The 21354-nt window shown below is 39.5% G+C and overlaps 1 protein-coding gene across 1 annotated transcript in view; it reads right to left on the bottom strand.

Moving 5' to 3' along the window:
• Positions 1-21354, bottom strand: part of atrnl1a (attractin-like 1a) — a 270092-nt gene that overhangs the window by 183358 nt on the left and 65380 nt on the right. Inside the window, exons 11-18 of the mRNA XM_084562309.1 lie at positions 14764-14848; positions 13478-13689; positions 11740-11858; positions 11311-11427; positions 10271-10403; positions 5252-5439; positions 1380-1593; positions 960-1151 (exon numbers count right to left, since the gene is read on the bottom strand). Of these exons, the coding sequence (XP_084418435.1) occupies positions 960-1151; positions 1380-1593; positions 5252-5439; positions 10271-10403; positions 11311-11427; positions 11740-11858; positions 13478-13689; positions 14764-14848 (1260 nt within the window). The remainder of the gene's footprint in view (positions 1-959; positions 1152-1379; positions 1594-5251; positions 5440-10270; positions 10404-11310; positions 11428-11739; positions 11859-13477; positions 13690-14763; positions 14849-21354) is intronic.

The raw sequence follows: 21354 nt of genomic DNA, 5'->3' as shown, positions 1-21354 counted from the left end.
TCTTGTTATAAACTGAGTATCTGTCAAACAAATTACAGTAACTCTAAAAAGTTTTTGCCGCAGGTGAACACTTTGACAATACTTACAATAAAAAATATAGCTGTACTTTAACTTTCCAGAAGAACCTCAGTGATCATTATAGAAACCACTGATTCCTTCCGTACAGCGATCTGGTCAAATATTATTTGTGGGTTCTAACAGACCCAGGTGGAGAAGCAGTGCTGAAACCTATAACATCCCCGGGGAGGTGTTAATATGAGAGGAATGCTAAGAGACAGCAGTGAGAGCTTCATATTGAGTTAGTCCTGTGTCATTGCAGATGATCGATTTTCTGCCCTGTAGCTACAGGAAAGGTGGCACTGCTTCGGTGTCGGAGTGTGTGTTTGTATCAGTGTGTGTGAGACTGAGGGGTAGCCATGACTGCTGATAAGAAAGGGATCGATAGGAGTCTATAATGACTCTCTGTCCAGACATTATATAGAGGAAGGAGTAAAGCAGTGTACAGTACATCACTTCATTTATCTCACTCCCTCTATATATATATATATATATATTTATATACAAATATCTGCTTATCTGTTTGTGTTCATACACGCGTAACAACATGTGTACTCATTATTGCATATCATATTCAAATGACATAAAGATAATATTCACTATAGTTATTCTTGGCAACCAGCCAACCAACTGTCAACTACAAAGTGATGAGGGATGAGTGAATAGTTCCATATTTGGCCGAGGATTAAGACAGTGATCACATCCAGAAACAGGGCGTGTATCACTTAATACTGTCTGCTAAAAGTCAAGTAAGGTCAGTAGAAATTCACCATTACTGTAATAGTTTTGCTAAACAAATGCATTCATAGTTTTGTTTTTGCCTCATGATTTGCATATAAATAATTCATGGAGGAATGGAAAACAAGATTCATTTCCTCTGAAGAAATACCGCAAAGCCTCACCACTGCACTCCTGGGTGTGCCACTCCAGACACTGGCCGTAGGGAAAGGAGATGACGTACGCCGAGGAGTCCACGCAACGCTGGGTGCTTCCACACCACATACACTCCATGGCCTGGCTGGTGCAGTTGGCGCAGCTGGTCCTCAGAGCGCAGGGCGCCTTACACGGACGAGCACTCTGACTCTGTGGGCTCCCTGAGCAACAGACAAATGGAAGGACAGGGCCACATTACATGATGCATGTGAAGAATACCGTTATTCTAAAGCTAATTAACTCACTTCTCTGTGTCATCCAAGCTACTCGAGTCTTTTGTGGCTGATTAATTAACATCTAGGTTTGTCTGAGAAAATACAGTATACTCTAACCCCCAAAACTGAATTTCGTCCTGTGCTCTGACATCTTCCCTCTTTCTCTTTTCTCACCGGCTGGTTTTTCACAGATCAGGCCGTCCGTGGTGGCGGTGCAGGGGTTAGCTTTAAGACCGGCCACCCCCGCTCGCTCCAAGTAGGCACAGAAGCCGGAGTCACTCGGCTCTCCGGGTAACCACCGCAGGCTGGCGTTGGTAAAGGGTGACGCGTCCTCCCAGCCCCAGTAAGATACGTTGATCTTCCTCAGGCCAATCCATGGAGATAACCTCTGCAGAGTCAAAAATCATACATGTACGGTAAGTAACTGTCCTGATGTGCAACGCTGACTTATAGAGAGCCGAAGTCCCGCCCTTCTGCTTCCGGTCCATGGGACCCATCTTTTGAAAAAATATGAATGGGAGTTAATGGAGAGATCATAATTATTTTTTTGTCCCGTTCGAATTGTGGCATGAATTTCAGATATGATGTGTGTGAATTTAAAAGATAATTTTTCACGTCAAGAGATAAATTATTTGACGTAAATAAGCTGAACAACATTAGGTTTTGTATGAGTTCGCTTAGTGAACTACATCTCTCGTCTCGAACAATGTACGTCACTGGAGAACTATGGCTGTCTCCTTGTTGAGCTTTATCGTCTTCTTCCAGGACGAAGGCAAAAGCATCAAACGAGGTGAAAATCATTATAAATCGGGTCATGTCGAGAGCTGTAGTTACACTTAACAGAAGGGCAGACAGAAACGAAGAGTGGAAGGAAAATGTGGTGACGTAAGGTAAGCGACTTGGACTTGTAGTTCGTTTAATTACGTATTTTCCATAGCGTTTGACTTAACTATCTTGCGACAAACTGTGACATTCTTGACATGTAAAATAATTTTTTATTCTGAAAAACAATATATGTATGATCCAAGGCACAAGTCGATCGGGACCAGAAAATAATTTATCTTTCGCCATAGACTGCCGTTCATATTTTTTCAAAAGATAGGTCCCATGGAGGCAATTAGAAGGGGCGGGACTTCGGCTCTCTATACCACAGACACAAAAGAAATTTCTGCAACTTTTCGTCAGCATTTAAAAACTAATTATTGCTTTATTGGTGAAGACAGTACAGTTGTCCGTCGTTATAGTTATGTAACATTTTAGGATTCATATTTATTATATAACAACATGAGCTCATATGGCAGTAAATCTTGGTCAGGATTTGAAATTCCCCTTATCATCAGACTAAAACAAATACAGAAACTCATTTGTCTTTAAGAAGTGTGATGGATCTCAGAGAAAGTATTTAGGTCAAACATAACAGTGACTAAATTAATTCAAACTACACTTCCACAGAGTCAGTGCTATTACATGTGCATGTACAATGTTATTATCGCTACATTCTTTTCTTGTTATTTATGTGATTAAAAAGGAGGAAAAAAAGAAATAATTACTGTGATTACATGCATTTCACATATAAACAGGATCTTGGAGGCGATGGAAGAAACACTATAACAGGAACAGAAAACTACATGACAGTGAAATTAAACAGCTGAGATGGAGTCTAGTCCACGTTGTATGACGAGAAGATGGTGTTGTATTTTACATAAAAAAGGATCCTAAATCAAACCGTTCTATAAATTACTCTAATTGTTATAAAAGCATAAACTTATTCAAGAGTTTCAAAAGGGCCTGTAATTACAGCAGATGGCTGAAGCCTAGTTCAGTAAGCATTTCAATTATTTGCTGACAAAACAGGTCTAATTTCTTTAATAATACTCTATAATGATTATGAAAAGAATATAGGATTTATTTCACAAAAAGCTTGTGACACTGTATTTATACTACATTGTAAATGTGTTTTCATACATGTCTCTCCCAGCATCTCCATTTGAAACACCTTTGAAATGAATGTGGAATAGAAATAATTGCACTTTTGATGAGATAATAAATGCACGCTGTGAAAAGAGATTTTAAAACTTCATCATTAACAACAGGCACAGAGAAAATGATCCACACATTCTAACTATTAAGAGTTTTCAGGCATGTTTCTCCTGACGCTGCACATGTACAAAAACGTGTGTCTGTGTGTGGTCTGAATAACATTTCAACTGAAATATTAATAGTGGACAATTCAACCTGGGCGAGAGCAGGCAAAGAAAAATGTGCCAAAAACACCTGTCAGCTTGGATGTGAATATTTTTTAAGACATCTGGGTTTACCAAGACAACAAGTGACAAGGCTTATTTGTGAGCTTCATGGTGGGCTGAGAATATATATTTCGATTTTATTCACGCCTCCACATTAGTTTTAAAAAACATCATAAATCTCACAGTGAGACATTTCACTCCTCTGTACCTGATACTGTGAAAATATTTCTGACAACTCTGAACTTTGATATTAGTTTGAATATCAAATCTCTGCCAGATGATTTGTGCTGTAAAATGTTCAGCGTTTTAACATCATGCCAGTGCTGCTGACATATGCAAATTCTGATGCAGTCGGATAACAGTAAACAACTCGGCCCGCTTCTATTATTGATTAGTAGCTGTAACATGATCATGTTAAATAACTCTGTTTTTATGATCTTGAGACATTCCTCTGCATCCAATAATAAATAACTTTATATTTATGGTGATAAGGTAACACTTTGTCTGGTATTTCACAGTAAATCAAACTGTTTTATGAGCCGTATTGTGTATACTGTGTCATTGAGTGGACTCTGGGGTATTGCGTATTAATCCAGTTGTTCATATGATTCATCTAGGCGGAACTTCACTCTCTACTGGAACAGTAACAGCAACTGTGAGCTGAAAGTTACATTCAGATACAGCTGTTTAATTAAATTATGTCTTTGGGCATGGTTTTGCCACAAATGCTCCATGAAGGAAGTCGAAATCTTATTTATTTTCAAGTGTGTTAATGCAGGGGCTGCATAACATATGCATTAAAAGGATTACTGTAATTATCCACCTCCTCTCCTCGCTGGCCCTGAACGCTCTCAATTGACAGACACAGGACTGCAGCTCCATGAATAATATTCATTTTACTCCATCGATGTTAAATATTCTAACATTATAGGATATTTTCTTAGTATTAAAAGCCAATTTATACATTTTTTACAATAATTTCACATTAAAAAGAAAAAAAAAATAATTTGGGGGACAGCCAATTAATTTGGCCAGATAAAACTACTGGTACCTCATTAGCTTCAGATGAACCAAAGATACAGCATTAAAATCCAGTGTTTAACATTCTGCACAGTGCCCAACATCTCTGGGAATGCCCTGTGGAGTCCGACCTTGGCAGCAGATCATTTTGGGTCCTGAGGATTCTGGCATATTACATGTGTATTCAATCAGACTGGGATCAGGGGGTTTAGAGGCCAGTAAATGCTTTGAGCTCTTTGTGGTTTCCTTGAGCCATTCCTGACCAGTTTATGCAGTGTTTCAGGGCGCAATGTCTTGCTGGGGGATGCCGCAGACATTCAAGGAGTGCTTAGTCTTCAGCAATGTATATGTGGGTGGTACTTGTCAAAGTAACATCCACATGAATGCCAGGACCCCACGTTCCCCAGCAGAACATCGCATTGTAGCAAGATGACCAATAAAAGACTGATGTATTTGTTCACAGAATGAGAACTTGAACAGGAAGGATCATTAGGGGAACCAATAACTTTCAATGCAAGCATGTGCACCAGAGTGTTGTATTACACATCTCATACATATCTCAACACTGCATGGAATTAGTGATATAAGCTAAGGAAGTAGTGCAAACTTAACTTTTGAGGTTACCTTTACTCACAAACGAAATGGTTACACCTGCCATAAACTCATAGTGCATAAACGACCCATAACACGACCATGTGTAAACAGCCACATCAATATTATAAGACAAATGAATAAGACTACTGCTTTTATTTACTAATGCACTGCAGGATAACCACCCACCTTGTCTTGCATCTGATATTTCTTCAGCTCTTCTAGAACAAAATTGACCTGTTTGTCTGTGAGCAAGGAGGCGATATTCCCTCCCAGGTTTTTGCAGTAGTGCTGGGCGTTATCATAGCTCTCACTGCTGGAGTTAATCCTCAGGCAGACGTCCCCGACATGATGCCAGCCCTCTCCACACAGTTGACCTGTACACAGAGATATAGGTACACTAAATCTGTGTGATCAACAAACAACTTAAGCAGCAGCTTAGGTAGCAGAAGACCACAAGTTGAGAGTACAATAAAAGTCTGTAGTCCGTGATACTTTACACATAACATAGTTTTGTTATATTACAAAGGGACTTTAACGTTTTTGTAACACCAAATGTACTGTTGTTTGACTTATGATTGATTGTTAACATGCCAAACTTTAGCATAATAAACTAACTATTGCCACGCTTCATCTAATGTTAATATTGAACTAGTTCTCCATTTTGTCATATCAACCATTAGAACGCTATCTGTTAAATAATTATGCTCTTCAGCTTGTAATGTTTACCATGTTGTCATGTCATTTAGTATGCTCACTGTTAACACTGTAAAGCTTGAATTGTTTAGCATATTTTCAAATCGGTTAACAGTTAGCATGTTAAATGTTAACTAATGTTTTGCATGTTGTCATAGCAACAGTTAGCATGTTAGCTCTTAAAAAAATATACTGTTTAGTTTGTAATGTTTACCATGTTGTCATGACAAGAGTTAACATGCTAACTGGAAGCTAATGTCAACAGTTAGTACGCTAGCTGTTAAATACAAAATATTACAAGTACAAGAATCTGGTGAACAACTTCGTCTCATGGTGGAGAGCGAAGCACCTTTGGATCAATACAGCTAAAACCAAGGAGCTGGTAGTGGATTTCCGGAGGCCCAGACCCCACCTGTAGCCTGTAACCATCAACGGGGAGTGTGTAAAGGTGAATCTGGATCACAAACTTAGCATGCTAGCTGTTAAATAATTCTACTATTTAGCTTGTAATGTTTACCATGTTGTCATGTCAACAGTTAGTACGCTAGCTGTTAAATACAAAATATAAAACTGTAAAGCTTGAGATATGCTGTTAAATAATTATACTCTTGAAAACATCTAACTGTAAGCTAAAGTTTATATTTAACTTGTAATGTTTTGCATGTTGCCATATCAACCATTAGTACGCTATCTGTTAAATAATTATGCTCTTCAGCTTGTAATGTTTACCATGTTGTCATGTCATTTAGTATGCTCTCTGTTAACACTGTAAAGCTTGAATTGTTTAGCATATTTTCATATCGGTTAACAGTTAGCATAGTAAATGGTAACTAATGTTTTGCATGCTGTCACAGCAACAGTTAGCATGCTAGCCGTTAAATAATTATACTCTTTAGCTTGTAATGTTTACCATGTTGTCATGTCATTTAGTATGCTCACTGTTAACACTGTATATTGGTTAACAGTTGGCATAATACATGTTAACAAATATTAATATTTAGCTGTAATATTTTGCATATTGTCATGATAACAGTTAACATGCTAACTGTAAGCTAATGTTTATATTTACCTTGTAATGATTTGCATGTTGTCACAACAGTTAGTACACTAGCTATTAAATACTTATGCTTTTTAGCTTGTAATGTTTACCATGTTGTCATGTCATTTAGTATGCTCAATGTAAAGCTTGAAATGTTTAGCATATTTTCATATCAGTTAACAATTAGCATAGTAAATGTTAACTAATGTTACTCTTGTAGTGTTTTGCATGTCGTCATATCAACAGTTAGGATGCTAGCTCTTAAATAATTATAATGTTTAGCTTGTTGTAATGTTTATCATGTTGTCATGACAACAGTTAAAATTCTAACTGGAAGCTAATGTTAGCTTGCAATGTTGTTTACCATGTTTTCATGTCATTTAGTATGCTCACTGTTAATCTGTATATTGGTTAAAGTTGGCATAATAAATGTTAACAAATATTAATATTTAGCTTGTAATGTTTTGCATATTGTCATAATACTTAGCTTTTAATGTTTGGCATGTTGTCATGTTAGTTTGAATGATTAGCAATGATTAATATAGCAATATCTGACTTGTCTCATTTAGCGTTCATATTACCATGCCGAGCTAGTATGTCGTTTTTATTACAACATGCACACAGTCACCAAATGATTACCATGCCATTGCTTGGCTTGGAATGTTAGCAGATTAGCAGGTCATCATACATAGAGTTAGCATAATAATGTGTAACATTTGAGTGTCTTCTCCACGTTTAAAGAAACTGTCAAAGTAAAATGACAGACAACGAAGCAGAATGGAGACATTCTGAAGATATACTGAATCTCAGATGAAGCAGAGAGGAGGATGGGATAAAACAGTCTTTACTTGGACGTTAACCATGCTTCATAATTCAGGCAGGCAGACAGAATTAGCAAATACATCCAAAAAGGCAAAAACAAGGAGGCACTTAGAGGTTAGAAACAAGCAGAAACACTGCTGGCTGGGGTAGGTGTAGCAATATAGACTGACTGAGTCTAACAAGAAACAGATGTGCAGGTAGGTGGAGAGTTATGTGACTGGCCACTGTGTCAAAAGCAACTGGTGTGAAGGAAGTGAATGACACTGGAATTTAGAATCGTTTTGATGTCCTTGCAAAATAACCTTTGCTGCCAGAATCAACAGAGGACTGAACAGCTTTAAAAGACATATTTCTGGTTTATGTGGTTAATAAATATCTATTCAACTGATTTATGTTCTTGTGTTAAATCAGAGCACTGACTTCTAGCTTTGCATAGACCTGAATCACAAGTGACAAACTGGAATCCCAGAGTGATCAATGTATTATTCGTGGGACAAAGGCAGAGAAATGACTACAACTGGCTAATAAATTCACCCATAAAATTCATATATGCCCAGATAGTTTGTTATCACGGTCACTATAGCGTCTTGTGGGAGACTATAACAGTAGAGAGGCTGTTCAATTAGCCTGGATGAAAGGGAAGAAAAAGTCTCTTTGCCTCCGTTGAGCACCGCTGTTTATTTTGGTCTGCAGGACTGATTACATTCACAGGCCCATAATGGCTTCCATCACCAGCCTCTCATGCTACAGAAAAGAAAATACCTGCTTTCTTTATTTATATATTTTCCTCGCAGGAAATAGAAATGGGCAACAATTGACCGAAACAGGAGGATAAAGACAGATGAAGGGGTAAAAAAAAAAAAAGGATGAATATAAAATAAATAGATGGATTAGGTTACAGTCTGTGTGTAAAAGCAGAGATAAACATGTCAGGCCATTTAGAATAATTAGGGATAACACGGTGTCTAAAGAAAGGCTGGAGCTGCCATGGTGGTGAAGCCACAACACTGTTACAAGCAAATACGTATCCACACAAAATTACACAACAAAGAAACCTTGTCACAACAATGGACACATACATAAAGGCATAATGAGTATTATTAATTGCATTTGTGTGGCTTGTGACCTTCTGAAAGAGTTGATCCTAAATGGCAAAATACTTCCCTTCACTCATGCAAAGACCGCAGAGGGAAAAGGAGTCACATGCAAGTAGAAGCAGTGAAAGACGCTGAGAAACTGAGAAATGCAAATACCCTCGGAGGCACAGTAGCTGCTACCAGTAATGCTCGGTTTGATTTACACACAAGCACACTCAGAGCCTTCAAAACAATAGAGGAAAAACTAATCGGAGCCTGAAAACTGGGCCTTCTCTAGCTTCCCACTTCTTCGGAATAAACAACATATATTGCAAGGAAATTATACTGCCAAGACAATAGCTACATGCAAATTAAGAACCAGCAGGAAATGAACTCTGGAAGCCAGACCAACTTCCATCCACAACATTTTGGTGGCGAAAAGTTGATCTGAAGTCTCTCTGCAGGAAACTGATGTGTCAAATTGTTTAGGTGGGCTTTATGTGGTGAGGACTATCCAAAAGCGTGCAGAGTTGCTCTACAAGCAAGGCAATGAAATAAAGAAAACTGGACTTTTAGGGTTTCTTGAAGATGAAAAGCCTTTGTTTCAGCTTGTTTGTTTTGATATGATTTTTTATTTTTTATTTTTTTACAAAACTTAAAAAACATTATCACACGTTAAATTGAAACGAACAAAACAAACTACGCATTGTGTAGTAAGTATAACCATTTAAAGACTGTTCAATTGATACATGCAGTTATGCTTTTAAAATCAAAATGAGACACCACTTTCTTGACTGCAGCTTTCTATTTTCATATAATCTCAGCCCAGCACAACAAAGCAAACCAACTCTTCTTGTACAAGGCTACAGGGTCTCAATGTGGGCTGAAAAGGAAGCAAACACAATACCATCCTGTGCTTTCAGCTACTACAAGTACCCAAGTCTACACAGAGACCCAGCAGGCCCCTAGCACATCATGGAACTGGATCATTTGTGGAGTCAGATACAACATCAGGGTAATTCCATTGCCCTCAGCCTTTCTAGCGCCAAAGTCAAACCGAGAGCAGCTTTAGCTAAAGGATACAGAACAGAACTTTGTGGACTCATGTTTGTTAGTAAGCCAAGGATCCATATTCAGAACATCCAGTAAACACCTCTAATTGGCCTAGTTCTCTCTTCAGCTGAGCAGAGAGCCTTTTTCTGGAGTGTGCATTTGTCTGTGTTCATGAATACATGCTTATCCTCTCTGTGTACGTGCCTGCATGGACATATGGGTGTGTTTACTTGTGGAGACCACCAAGAATGAGCAGTAGGTCAGTATGGGGACATGCAAGCAATCTGGGCACCTCAGAGTGAAGCTCGCCAGGTTCTTAGCAATATACGTGCGTGCATATAGATCCTCAAGGTGTTTTAATTTTTGCTGCTTCCACTTCACAAACTTGATTTGCAAAGACTTTGCAAGGTCACAAAAAAAGTTCTGAATTTAAATGAACCGTGTGAATAAAATTTGAGCCACACAGGATCAGTTGTATTCTGTGAAAATGCTTTGTGCGTGCATGACTGCGTGTCTCCTCACCGGGCAGCGCCTGACACTCCTGCTGCTGCAGCTCCCACTGACAGTTGACGTTCAGGGAGCAGCTCTTGCAGTTAGCCAGTCGGAAGCACTCCTGCTCCTCCCTGCGCTTACACCTGGACGGCTCTCTCACCGACTTCAAACACACAATAAGAGGAAACGATGTCAGTCCAGTTCAATCAGCATCAGTTCAACACTAAACACTATGAAGCTGGCGAGATCAATACAATGTGCAACAAAAGAGGAACATGAATTAAGTGTGACTGTTGTGGTGAATCAAACAAAACATTCAGAGAGACAAAAGAGAAATCGATGTGAAGGATATGTTTTTTTTTTTTTTTTTTTATTGTGGAGTTTACCAAAGGGAGTTTTTATAAAACCTTAACTATGTGGTTTCAAAAAATGGGTCTTATTTATGCATTAAAATGTCTCAAAACTATTTTTTTTTCAACCACTTATTACACTATAGCTTTTAAACCTACTGCACAGCTATTTCTGTTCCATTTCTCTTAGCAACATATCACAAAATGTGATTGAAATGAAAATTTGTGAAAAGCTTGTGCCCTGATCTTTATGTGGATCCTGATTTTATGGGAAAAGCATATTTTTTTTACATTAACTTATTATCTCATAATAGCACTACTATTCATCATTTTCCATTACTGAGACTGTAAAAAATGGACGTGTGCCAGTGTTCCAAGACTACCAATTTAAAAAAAAAAAAAGGACAATAGCTTGCTCACACAGCAGATCTCCTGTTCTAATGTTCTAATAGTTATATGATACATTTAAAACCCTTAAAAGCTTTTATTAATGATGATTAATGATGTGAAAGTCTCAGAACAACATGGTGTTCTCTTCCAACACCACTTTTAATCAAAGTCAAGGAGGAATTTTTGAAAAAGGATGAAGTGAATGAAAAAAAAAAAAAATGTAAATTTGGACTTCGATTCACCCCAATTTCCATATAACCTGAGGGGCTACCCTGACCTCTGACCTCAACCCAACCTGCAACCTAACAGGAAGTGTCAAATAATACACACATGTCCCTTCCTCCTGGCTCCGTGCTTCCATAAGCTCAGCTGATGTTCAGACAACATGGATGGAGGGGGAGACAGAGACAGAGCGCCACCATGCTGCTGGGCCAGCTCCAAAGTCAGCTACATGGAATCCCATTCATTCACACGTTCACAGGCCAAGTGCAAGAACAGACAGGCAAAAGCACACCAAGCCACGCACGCGTAGAAAAACAGACAAAGCAGGGTCGGGATTGAAAACAGAGAAAGAGACAGAAAAAAACTAAATGAGTGTTAAAGAACGACAGAAATCCACTAAAAAAGTCACATCTTAAAAATAGTTTACTGTTTGAATTTTTGTGTTTGACATGGTTGAATCATAAAAGAGAGTGGAGATTGTGTGTAAGATGAGTTGAAAGAAGAATAGCCGAGTTGAGTGTGCCAGTGAAGACGTACCACGGTGCAGTTACTTGAGGAGGAGATGCACTTCCTGTCTTCACACCACTGACAGCCCTGTGTGTTGGCGGTGCAGCTCGCACAGTCCGAGAACCGGAAACACTGCTCGTCTGTGCTGTCTGGAGAAGAAAGAGAAGCCACGCAAATCTATAAATACACAAAAACGTTGAACAACAACCTGTTAATGTGTAAATGGATGAGGAAACTGGCAGCTGGGGCTCAGGTGGTAGAGCAGTTAGTCCACTAATCACAGGGTCGACAGTTTGATCCCTGGGTCCTCCACAACGGGCGCTTGGGCAAGATAAAGGGCAAACTCTGGGTTTGAAAATCAAGCCAAAGCAGAAGCACCAAAAACTGCAGTAGACCACTAAAGATGGTCAAGAAACCAGTTGCTCTTTTTTCAGCTTGTTTCTTAGATAACATTGAGCCAAAGTTGCTTACGATGACGGACGAGGACCTTGTATGGCAGCTTTGTCTCCATTGCTGTGTGAATGGACAAATGAGCAACACTGTAAAGTCACAAAGGTGGAAGAGGCCCTGTATAAGTGTAGACCATTTACAAATTTAATACATGAAGAATGTCTGTGTGTGTGTTTTCACAGAATTACTGTTCTATAGGGACTCATTCGCTTCTAATTATTAGATAAAATACAAACACCTTTTACGTGTTTCAGTGATTTCACATCTCATATAGTAAAGATGCAACTCTGAGCGTCAGGGGCACTGGAATGCTTTTCCAAATTTCTGATGTATGCCAAGAAAGTGCAGTACTGAGCCATGTGGTGGCCATGTGAGTAACGCTACAAGGAAGTGTAAACAAACGTGTAATCACCCTATATGCGGTATGTGATGACCGGGTATTTCCACGCAAGGAAAGCTATGGGGAGGGCCGCTGTAATCTTACATGTATGTTTACTCTACAACAGGGGCTGATCTAGGACATGTTCATCTGTCATGACATCCATTCCGTCAGATGGATACTTAAAAGGACCCGACGTTCTGAAGGCTCTATTAGTTCAAGTCATTTAGATTTTAATTTGAGCAACAAATTACCAAACATTTAGAATTTCAAAATATAATTTTCTTCAGCCTTTGAGCTCAATTTATTCCCAGGAGGAATAAGAATCAACTTGCAAACTTTTACTTTACTTAGTTTACCGAATGCAAAAGCATCAATCAAGTTTCATAAATGGAAATGAACATAAATCTATAGATGTCTGGAATATAAATCAGACATAGGACGTACAGTGTGTATAAAGTAAACGTGATTTGTATTAAATAGGGTTCCGTATGCAGACCCCCCCAAACAATAACTTTAATTCAGTCAGTCTACGTGGACTTGTGCTCTATTAAAAAGTGACAGTAAAAGCATTTTCTTAATTACTTTCTGCTTAAACCTGCAATGAGCTGCCTGAAGCAGAATACGTGGAAGAGCTACTGCATCTACATCTGGTTCAGACTGATCCTAATTACTTTAAAAGTGGGTAATTGTTGCAGCATTGACCTCCTGTTCCTATAATTATAGTCTGCAAACAAACTTCAGAACCCAAAGCCTTCAGTAATTACTATCCTCATGAAAAATGAAGCCTTTTGGGAGTAACACTTATGTGTGATAGTGCTCCATACTTCATGGAAAATATGTTGATGTGACAATGAAAATATTTAGGTAGAAACAAAGAAGCACACCGGGATAAATGAAAAGGAATCGGCCGGCAGACAGGATCTCTGTGTAACGTACCAGGACGTGAGGGGCAAAGAGGAGCAGGAAAAATGTGGGCAGGTGGTTTCGGCTCCCAGGGCACGCATCTGCTTTTGACCCAGTGGCAACGGACACCAGGCCCAGCAGCAGCACACAAAGCTGGGTCAGAGAAGGCCTGGCAGGATGGAGGGGTGTAGGCCAACACATCGTTCAGAAGTAGACCAGAAAAACCTCCAAAGATGTACATAGAGCTGAGGAAGATACAGAGGATTAGACAAACTAGTAACGCCAATGAACACCTGGACATACAGCTGTGGAAGGAAACAACGTAGTAAGATAGTATTAGGCTTCTGGAGACAAGAAATACCTGCAGAGACGGAGATAGTTGAAGAGCCGTTAAGAAAAGCATGGGAACCTTTAAAAATCAACCTGAACTTTGCGGTGGAGGAAGAGGTGGTTTGAAGCTGGCCTTTTGAAGTTCAAAGCTGACGTTTTTGGGCTCAAATCTGACTTTTTGGTGGGAAGATGGTGTCAAGGGATCAGATCATCATTTCTGAGTTTAGCCACGAGTCACTCCACGCTGTGAAGGAGCTGTTGCAGTAAACTTTAAAGATTTGGCCCTTGCTAACATTTACATTGTGCTGTTTTTGGGTTTTGCCTTCCAATACAATGTCCCGTACCCTTTGGTTGTATAATCTCAGATTATATTTAAGTAAATTTTTTGTCTTGTACGTTGAATGCGTGGCGCCCTTGGTGACTATAGAGTGATTCAAAAACACAACCACATCCATATAGAAAGCCAAGTCAACGTTTCTATTTGAGTGAGGGAACTGAGACAGAGACAGCGTTTTAAACATCTTGATGAGATAAAGAGAGATACATGTAAATATATGCACTGTATATTTACGCAGAAGGTGCACAGAAAGTTACAGAGTGAAGCAGGAGGAGCATCCACATTTAGGCAAGAGGTGAGGCGCGAGAGACGCAGTGGAAGTTTTGAAAGCTTCAGAGAACCCAGCGGAGGGAGAAGTGACAAGAAAGTGTAAACCCAAACTAAATATAACGCAGAGATGGAGAGATCAGTTCATGTACAATCTGCACGACAAAACCATGAAAGAAAGGCAGAGAGGAAAAGCAGAGGGGAAAGGCAGTGGTTTCAAATGCTCAATTTAGAGGACACTACAGGAAGACATGAAGGAAATGTAAAAAGGTACCAAGGCATAATGCCTCGTGAACAGATGCATTTTATTTGCATAAATGTAATTGATTTCTTCCAAGCTATCTGGATGGAGTCTGGCGGTGCTGAACTACAGGGAGTTACGTACCCGTTGCTAACCACAGCAGAGTGTCCAAAGCGGTTGATGTCACGGTGGAGCCTCGGTTTGGGAAGGACGGTCCACTCATCACAAGCTGAGGACAAACACACACAAGTGCACACATTAATAAATACCAAGTACTATCATACTTAGTGTTTGTCCCTGACATAAGAAAAAGGAAAATACTGAGTTAAAAATAAAAAAAGAAAGAAAGATTATATGCAGCTTCTTTGACCATATATTAACCACCTGTTTATTCAATAAGTGACCATGCACTACAGCACATTCTAATATGATAGAATAACCAAGATGTGCTTTCCCAAATTGTTGTCACAAAGTTAGAATCATACTCTGTAGATTTGGGATTTTCCTTAATGGAAAAACAGGCAAAAAATATGGAATACGGAGTGCTGCCGTTATTGCATACGAGGAGAATAAGCACTGCAGGGTGACCTGCGGTTCAACCCCATCCCCCAATTTCATAAAAACTCATTATCCCAACCTTTTCACATCAAATTATGGTGATATGGAGAAGATAGGGGAGATAATCTGGGAGATGACTTCATAAAACACTTCATACCACCGAATATGATCGTAAAGCACCCTCCCTCCTTTTCCCTCTCTCTCCCCCCCCCCTCTCTAGTTATCACTGGAGCTATCAGCTCTGTGTATTTTACTATTCGGATTTTACAACTCTCTGATGCTTTAATGACCCCTACATACTCCCGTTATATTAATACGGGAATGACTGACTGTGTGTGAGTGAGTGAGTGAGAGAGAGAGAGAGAGAGCGAAATAGTCTGCATAGTGTTAGTATAAATGTGCCATTTAGCTATATAAGCCTCCCTGAACATAAAGGGAGAGTTCGGGACGCCAGGTTGCTAATGACCTCATTAAGCGGCGTGCTAATTGGGAGCGCTTGTTTAAGAGCGAAGGATGCTGCAGAGGACATGATGATAGGATACAAGGGGGTGGAGGGGTGGGGGGGGGGTCATAGTAATCAGCACCGAGAGCAATGAGTTCATCCCTCGCAGGGGTTAAAGGTCGGTCATGTTAACGAGTGACGCTGATACGATGAAGCAGAGCTGGTAATGTGACTTTCTATTGGTGAAAGTTTGTTCTTGAACAAATGTCACGAGACTGCTGATTGAACAGGGACCTGGAATCTGAGCCCTACCATAACAACAGATGTAGAAGAAGGTGGTGTTATAAAGGAGGGAAAGGGGGTGAACTCTTTCCCAAACAACTGGGGATTTGAATCTCTCATATCCTCGTGGAATCTATTTCCAGATCTTGCACGGACGCATCTGTTTCGTCAGCTGAACTTCAATATAACCTCTGAGGCCCTGCATCAAATTGGCACCTCTGCTTAGGCAATCATCACCCAGCATGGGCTTCAGGTGAGCACTGACATCTAAAACCCATCTGAAGACTGTGGAACATGTGGTGCTAAACCCTTCACTTATTCACTTCTGGCACTTAGCACCAAAATAAATGTCAGCACCACAGAGATTTGGTCGCACGACGGGAAATCACTTCTTTGAGAACAGGCCCAGTTATCTCAGCTGTGCAACAAAAACTCCATATTTGAACATCTTACATTTAATCTTACAGTTAACACTGATGACACCAATATGAGTTCTGGTTTGTTCCTTGGAATTTAAATTATGTCAGGACAGATTTACATTTTGCAGTTAGATTTAAACTAAACATAATCAGGTTAGGGTAAACTTCATGATATTTTTTCAATGTTGAGGAGTATGCTGGAGTTATTGTAAACATATTCTCTTTGGTTAACTGAATAATGACAACTGCCTTCTGACAAACAAAAGTAAAAGTTAGAATTACTGAGATGAGTTTGTTGAAGTTGCAGTTTTACATGCATTTGCCAAGACTTATATAGATGTACCACATAATAAAAATAATTCATATTTTGAAGAAATTTAATAAAAGTGTTTTGCTTTGGATGTAAAAACATTTGCCTAAAATTCTGTCATAATTAGTGTGATATGAAAAATACATTTGATTGTAAAAGGTCATCGTTAACAACAGTAGCCTGGAAGCCAACTCCAACTTCCCCACCACAAATATTTAAGTGGTGGAGTCTCTCCACTGGCAACCGATTATGCTCCAAAAGATCTGATTTGTTGATCATTCTAATCATTTTAATTCAGGGCCTGCATATAGCCCAAGTTGATCTGTAGCTGGCCCGGACCAGTAACATAGTAATATATTAACCTATAAATAACGACAACTCCAACATCAGTGCAAAGAAGAACAAGCACATTATGAAAATGTTTACATTTAATAAACTATCCTTTTACAGAACATTTTATGAACATCCTGGAAAAAATAAGTGGAATTTCTTTTCTGTCTGCTGTTTAGTTCTGGTTGTTGTGTTCTGTCTGCTACTCTCACTAAGACAGTGGACAAATCAGGAAAAGCAGTTACTTCTGTAGCCCACCAACTCCGTTCTCTTGCTTTACAGGGGGGTAGGTACCCTGCCTCAAAACTATCCTGAGAAATTCTCTTAATACTCTTTGCATGGGAGGTGAACAGGTGACATTTACTAAAGTACTAAATTTGGGATGTGTGTATTAGGGATGCAAATTATCGAGTAATTCATTAATCGATAGTTGTTTCATCTTATCGATCGATGATCGATTAATTGATAAGCGGCAATTTTTCTGAGAGGCTGAATTTCTCTCTGAATAGGTTCTATCTACAGAATATGTTTGATATGCTACCAAAATGTTATTCCCTGCCCTCAAGTAAGCTCAGAATAAATCTTTAATTAATTATAAAATAATTAGTATAGTAACACAAACTACAGCTAATCTGCACAAAAAGTTATATTTTAAATGAATAGCTTATAAATAGAACAATTATACACTGACTTGTAACCAAAACAGTCACAAGAAACAGTGAAGCAATTACATGACTTGTGTTAAAAATATACTTGGTGATGCATGATGTCCACTTCATTGGACACATGGTTAAATGTATTTTTCTACATATTGGAAGTAAAAATTTCATATTCCAAACGGATAATATGCTTCCTTAGATGTTACTGTATATCATCATATATATATTTTTTTTTTACCTGTGTGGTTCTTCAAGAATAGAAGCTTTGACAGGATATACCAGCAGTGGTCGGCACGGATGGCTTTTTAGCGGCCACGTTGGATTCAGAGGAAGTTTACTTGCAGTTACACCGACTCACCACTAAAAAGACCTTAATGGAGTAGGGCAGCAGAGAGCACTCTAGAGGCTGATATGCAGTTCCACCGTAGAAACCATTGCATTAAAGAGAAAATTACTTTTTAGTAGCTGTCCACTGTTGTGACCGCTATGCACGAGAGGGCTAATTAAATATTTATTCTGAGCTTACTTGAGGGCAGGGAATAACATTTTGGTAGCATATCAAACATATTCTGAACCACTCGCTGTTTGTAGCACGGCTGAATGTGACATATTTAGGTGGTAATTTAACGAAGTTGTGGAGTTGTTGTACTTTAAAATACTTCCACATATTGTGCATTTGGCGTCGTTGTCGTCATTGACCAACTTTTGCCCTCTTCATCCTGTCAGTGTACCGCTTCTCGTTTGTCTGTTGTTGTCGTCGTCAGAGCCCTGCTTCGCTTGTGTTCCCGCGTGTGCATCAAGTACGTCTGGCGTCAAGAGCGCCCCCACGAGGACTGCCGGGGAATTACGGGTTCAAAATGCAATTAATTGCAATTAATTAATTTTAATCGAGTAATTTCTTATCGACAATTAATCGATAATCGATTAATTGCTTGCATCCCTAGTGTGTATACTCACAGTTAAAATGTCTGACCTGGTTAGCTTCATATACAGCTATGCTGCCCATGACAGCTCAGCCTCCCAAGCATTAACAAAACCACAAAGGGGCTTCTAGAAGCACACATAAGTTATTTGTGACCAGATGGTAGCCACCATTGAATTTAATATCAAAATAAAACAAAGAAATTTGAATACCCGGGATTTTTGGTTAACCAGTGTAGGTTACCAAACCGTTGGCGCGCATTTTGGAGCTCATTAAATCCAGTTCACAGATTTATAGCAGTACTCACGGTTCCTGAGGTGTGCAAGGGTGTAAACGATATGCTGTTAGATATAGTTTGGTAACCCATCCTTCAGCAGTGTCCCATTAGTGTTGTGTAGAAACACGTCCTCAGGTTTATAAGCATCCAGTAGGTTCTCAGCAGCTTGGCGCAACAAGTGTTTCCAAAACACGTCTCTCATACTGCTAGCTAGCACGAGGAGCTAGCTAGCAACTATCCGCAATGTGGAATTCCCATTGACTGTATGGGAATTCCCGATGGAAACAGTCTGCACCGAGCGTCCAGTCTCTCCAACATACTCTAAGGCAGGTAGGTAAATCATAGTAACTTAAAACGCTGTACTGAACGAAGTTTCAGCCGTGAATTTCTTTTTTCGCTCCGTCTCTCTCTCCTCTCGCGCCCACCCTGACCTACTCTAATTGGCTAATCAAACAGATCGACACCTGTCCATAACGTTTACAACAGACTATGGTGCGTTCAGGAACCATGTTGAACATAAGATATTCCAGATACTTCACGAACCCTCACGAATACAAGTAGTCTTCGATGTAATTTTTGCATTTTGATGTCGCGGGCTAGATTGGACCGCCAGGCCATATGTTTGACACCCGTCACCCGTTTCCCACCATTTTGTTGTGCACTTTACAACGAAAATTTTAAATAAAAAGTTTGTAAACTTTTTGTTTTCTGATTGGTTGTAGGGCTATTCAATTGCATGCAGGGATATTTTTTCTTTGTGTTGGTTGAGAACGCCTCATAATGAAATCCAAATGGAGTGTTACCAGACTCATGTTGCGCGCTACCAGTATGCATTTTGTGTTTTTACTATGTTATTTCACGCTGTGTAATCTCGAAGAAAGAATGCCTCGGCCGGTCTTTAGCCCTAACCATCTCTCATGTTATTAAACAGTGAACAAGGACACACAAAATGTGCATGAATTTTAAACGGTAAAATGGTTGTTTCTTTACTGTTAAAAATAACCTGGGCTGCAGAGCGGTGATTCATACACGCCACACCTGACCTCCAACTCTCCAACAACAACCAAAAACATCTTAAAAAACTTCTAAATGAAAAAAGATTACAGCTTCAGCGACTTCTGATCCCATCCTCTAGCCATAGTGGGTCTGCAAGCTTTAACCCTGAGATTGAAGCTGTCAAACTGTCCACCAGAGAACTGCAGGCTCACCAGATACTTATCGGCCACAACACACACACACACACACACACACGTACCAACACACACATCAACACAGATTTTAATTTCCTCTCAGGATATGAGAAAATCTGTGTTAATAATGCATGGTGGGACAGAGAGAGAAATCTCGAGTCCAGATCGAAGCAGGCAGGCTGGCTGGGCTGATTGACAGTCTGATCTGATCTGCACTAATGGAGGACTTGATGAAGAAGGCCGGGAGGAGGAGAAAGCGGAGGAGGAGGAGAAGGTTTGAACGGCAGCCACTGTCTGCTCCTCCAATATATCATGGCTCCCAACATCTTCCAAACAAGCTCCCAGCCTGCCCCGGGCCTTTCAGTGGGATGTGTGCGCTTGTGGATGTTTGCGTGCCGCACACAGTGTGTGGGTGTTTGCCTGTGGTGTGTCAAGTTGGAGAGGACCGCGTTTTTAATCAGAGTTCATTTTCCCCCAAAATCTAATTAGAAATGTGAGGGCGGCAGGGTTGAGGGGAAGGGAGGGGGGGGAATGGGAGAGGGCGGAGGGAGCGCTGAAGGGAGAGAGGGAGAATTAAATCCAAATGAAAAGTGCCTTCCATGTCGACCTGAATCTAACGCGTGGCAGCAGAAGAGCAGGCAAAGCTAATAAAGTCATGTCGCCCCACCAAGGTTAGCGCAGGAAAACAAAAACAAATTAGTGCTACACACACACACACACACACACACACACACTTGCATTGAGCACGGAGGCAGCAAATGAAGACAAAACAAGAGATGGAGAGAAGTGACTTCCTCAGGTGGAGCTGATTAATTATCTCCTCCGGAGATGAGACAGAGGGCAGAGTTTTTAACACAGGACTTAATAAAGAAAGGTGCAGATCAACAAAAAATATATATATATATTTGATTCAACTAATATTAAATACAGCAACTGTGAAGAGTAAGCTCCTGTAACAGCTGGAAACGCAAACAGATCTAGAAGCCAGTTAGAGACGTTCTGTAGTTACTTCTTTTTTATTTTCATATAAATGTAAAATGTTAAATAACAGTTTCCTTAAAAATTTACAAAGACAACTTAAAATAAATGAATGGCAGTACTTAATGTATCTCTGTGTTACATTAAGGCAACAACAAAGGAGAAAACTTATTATCACATTTTTTATTTTTTTATAAAAGCTATTCTAAATTGTAAAAAAAAAAAAAAATTAAAAAAAATAGAAAAGGTTGAACAGATCCCACTTGTAAGGCCGGAAAACTCACTTCCGTTTATTAATTCTTGGAGCTTAACCTATTATTTTACTGATTTCTTTTCAGCATTATTTTTTTTTTTCAATGAAAGTTAAG

The sequence above is a fragment of the Chelon labrosus genome, assembly GCF_963514085.1.
Source record: "Chelon labrosus genome assembly, chromosome: 15".
NCBI lineage: Eukaryota > Metazoa > Chordata > Actinopteri > Mugiliformes > Mugilidae > Chelon > Chelon labrosus.
Note: the sequence above shows the minus strand (reverse complement) of the source record. Positions and strands in the feature narration are given on the sequence as shown.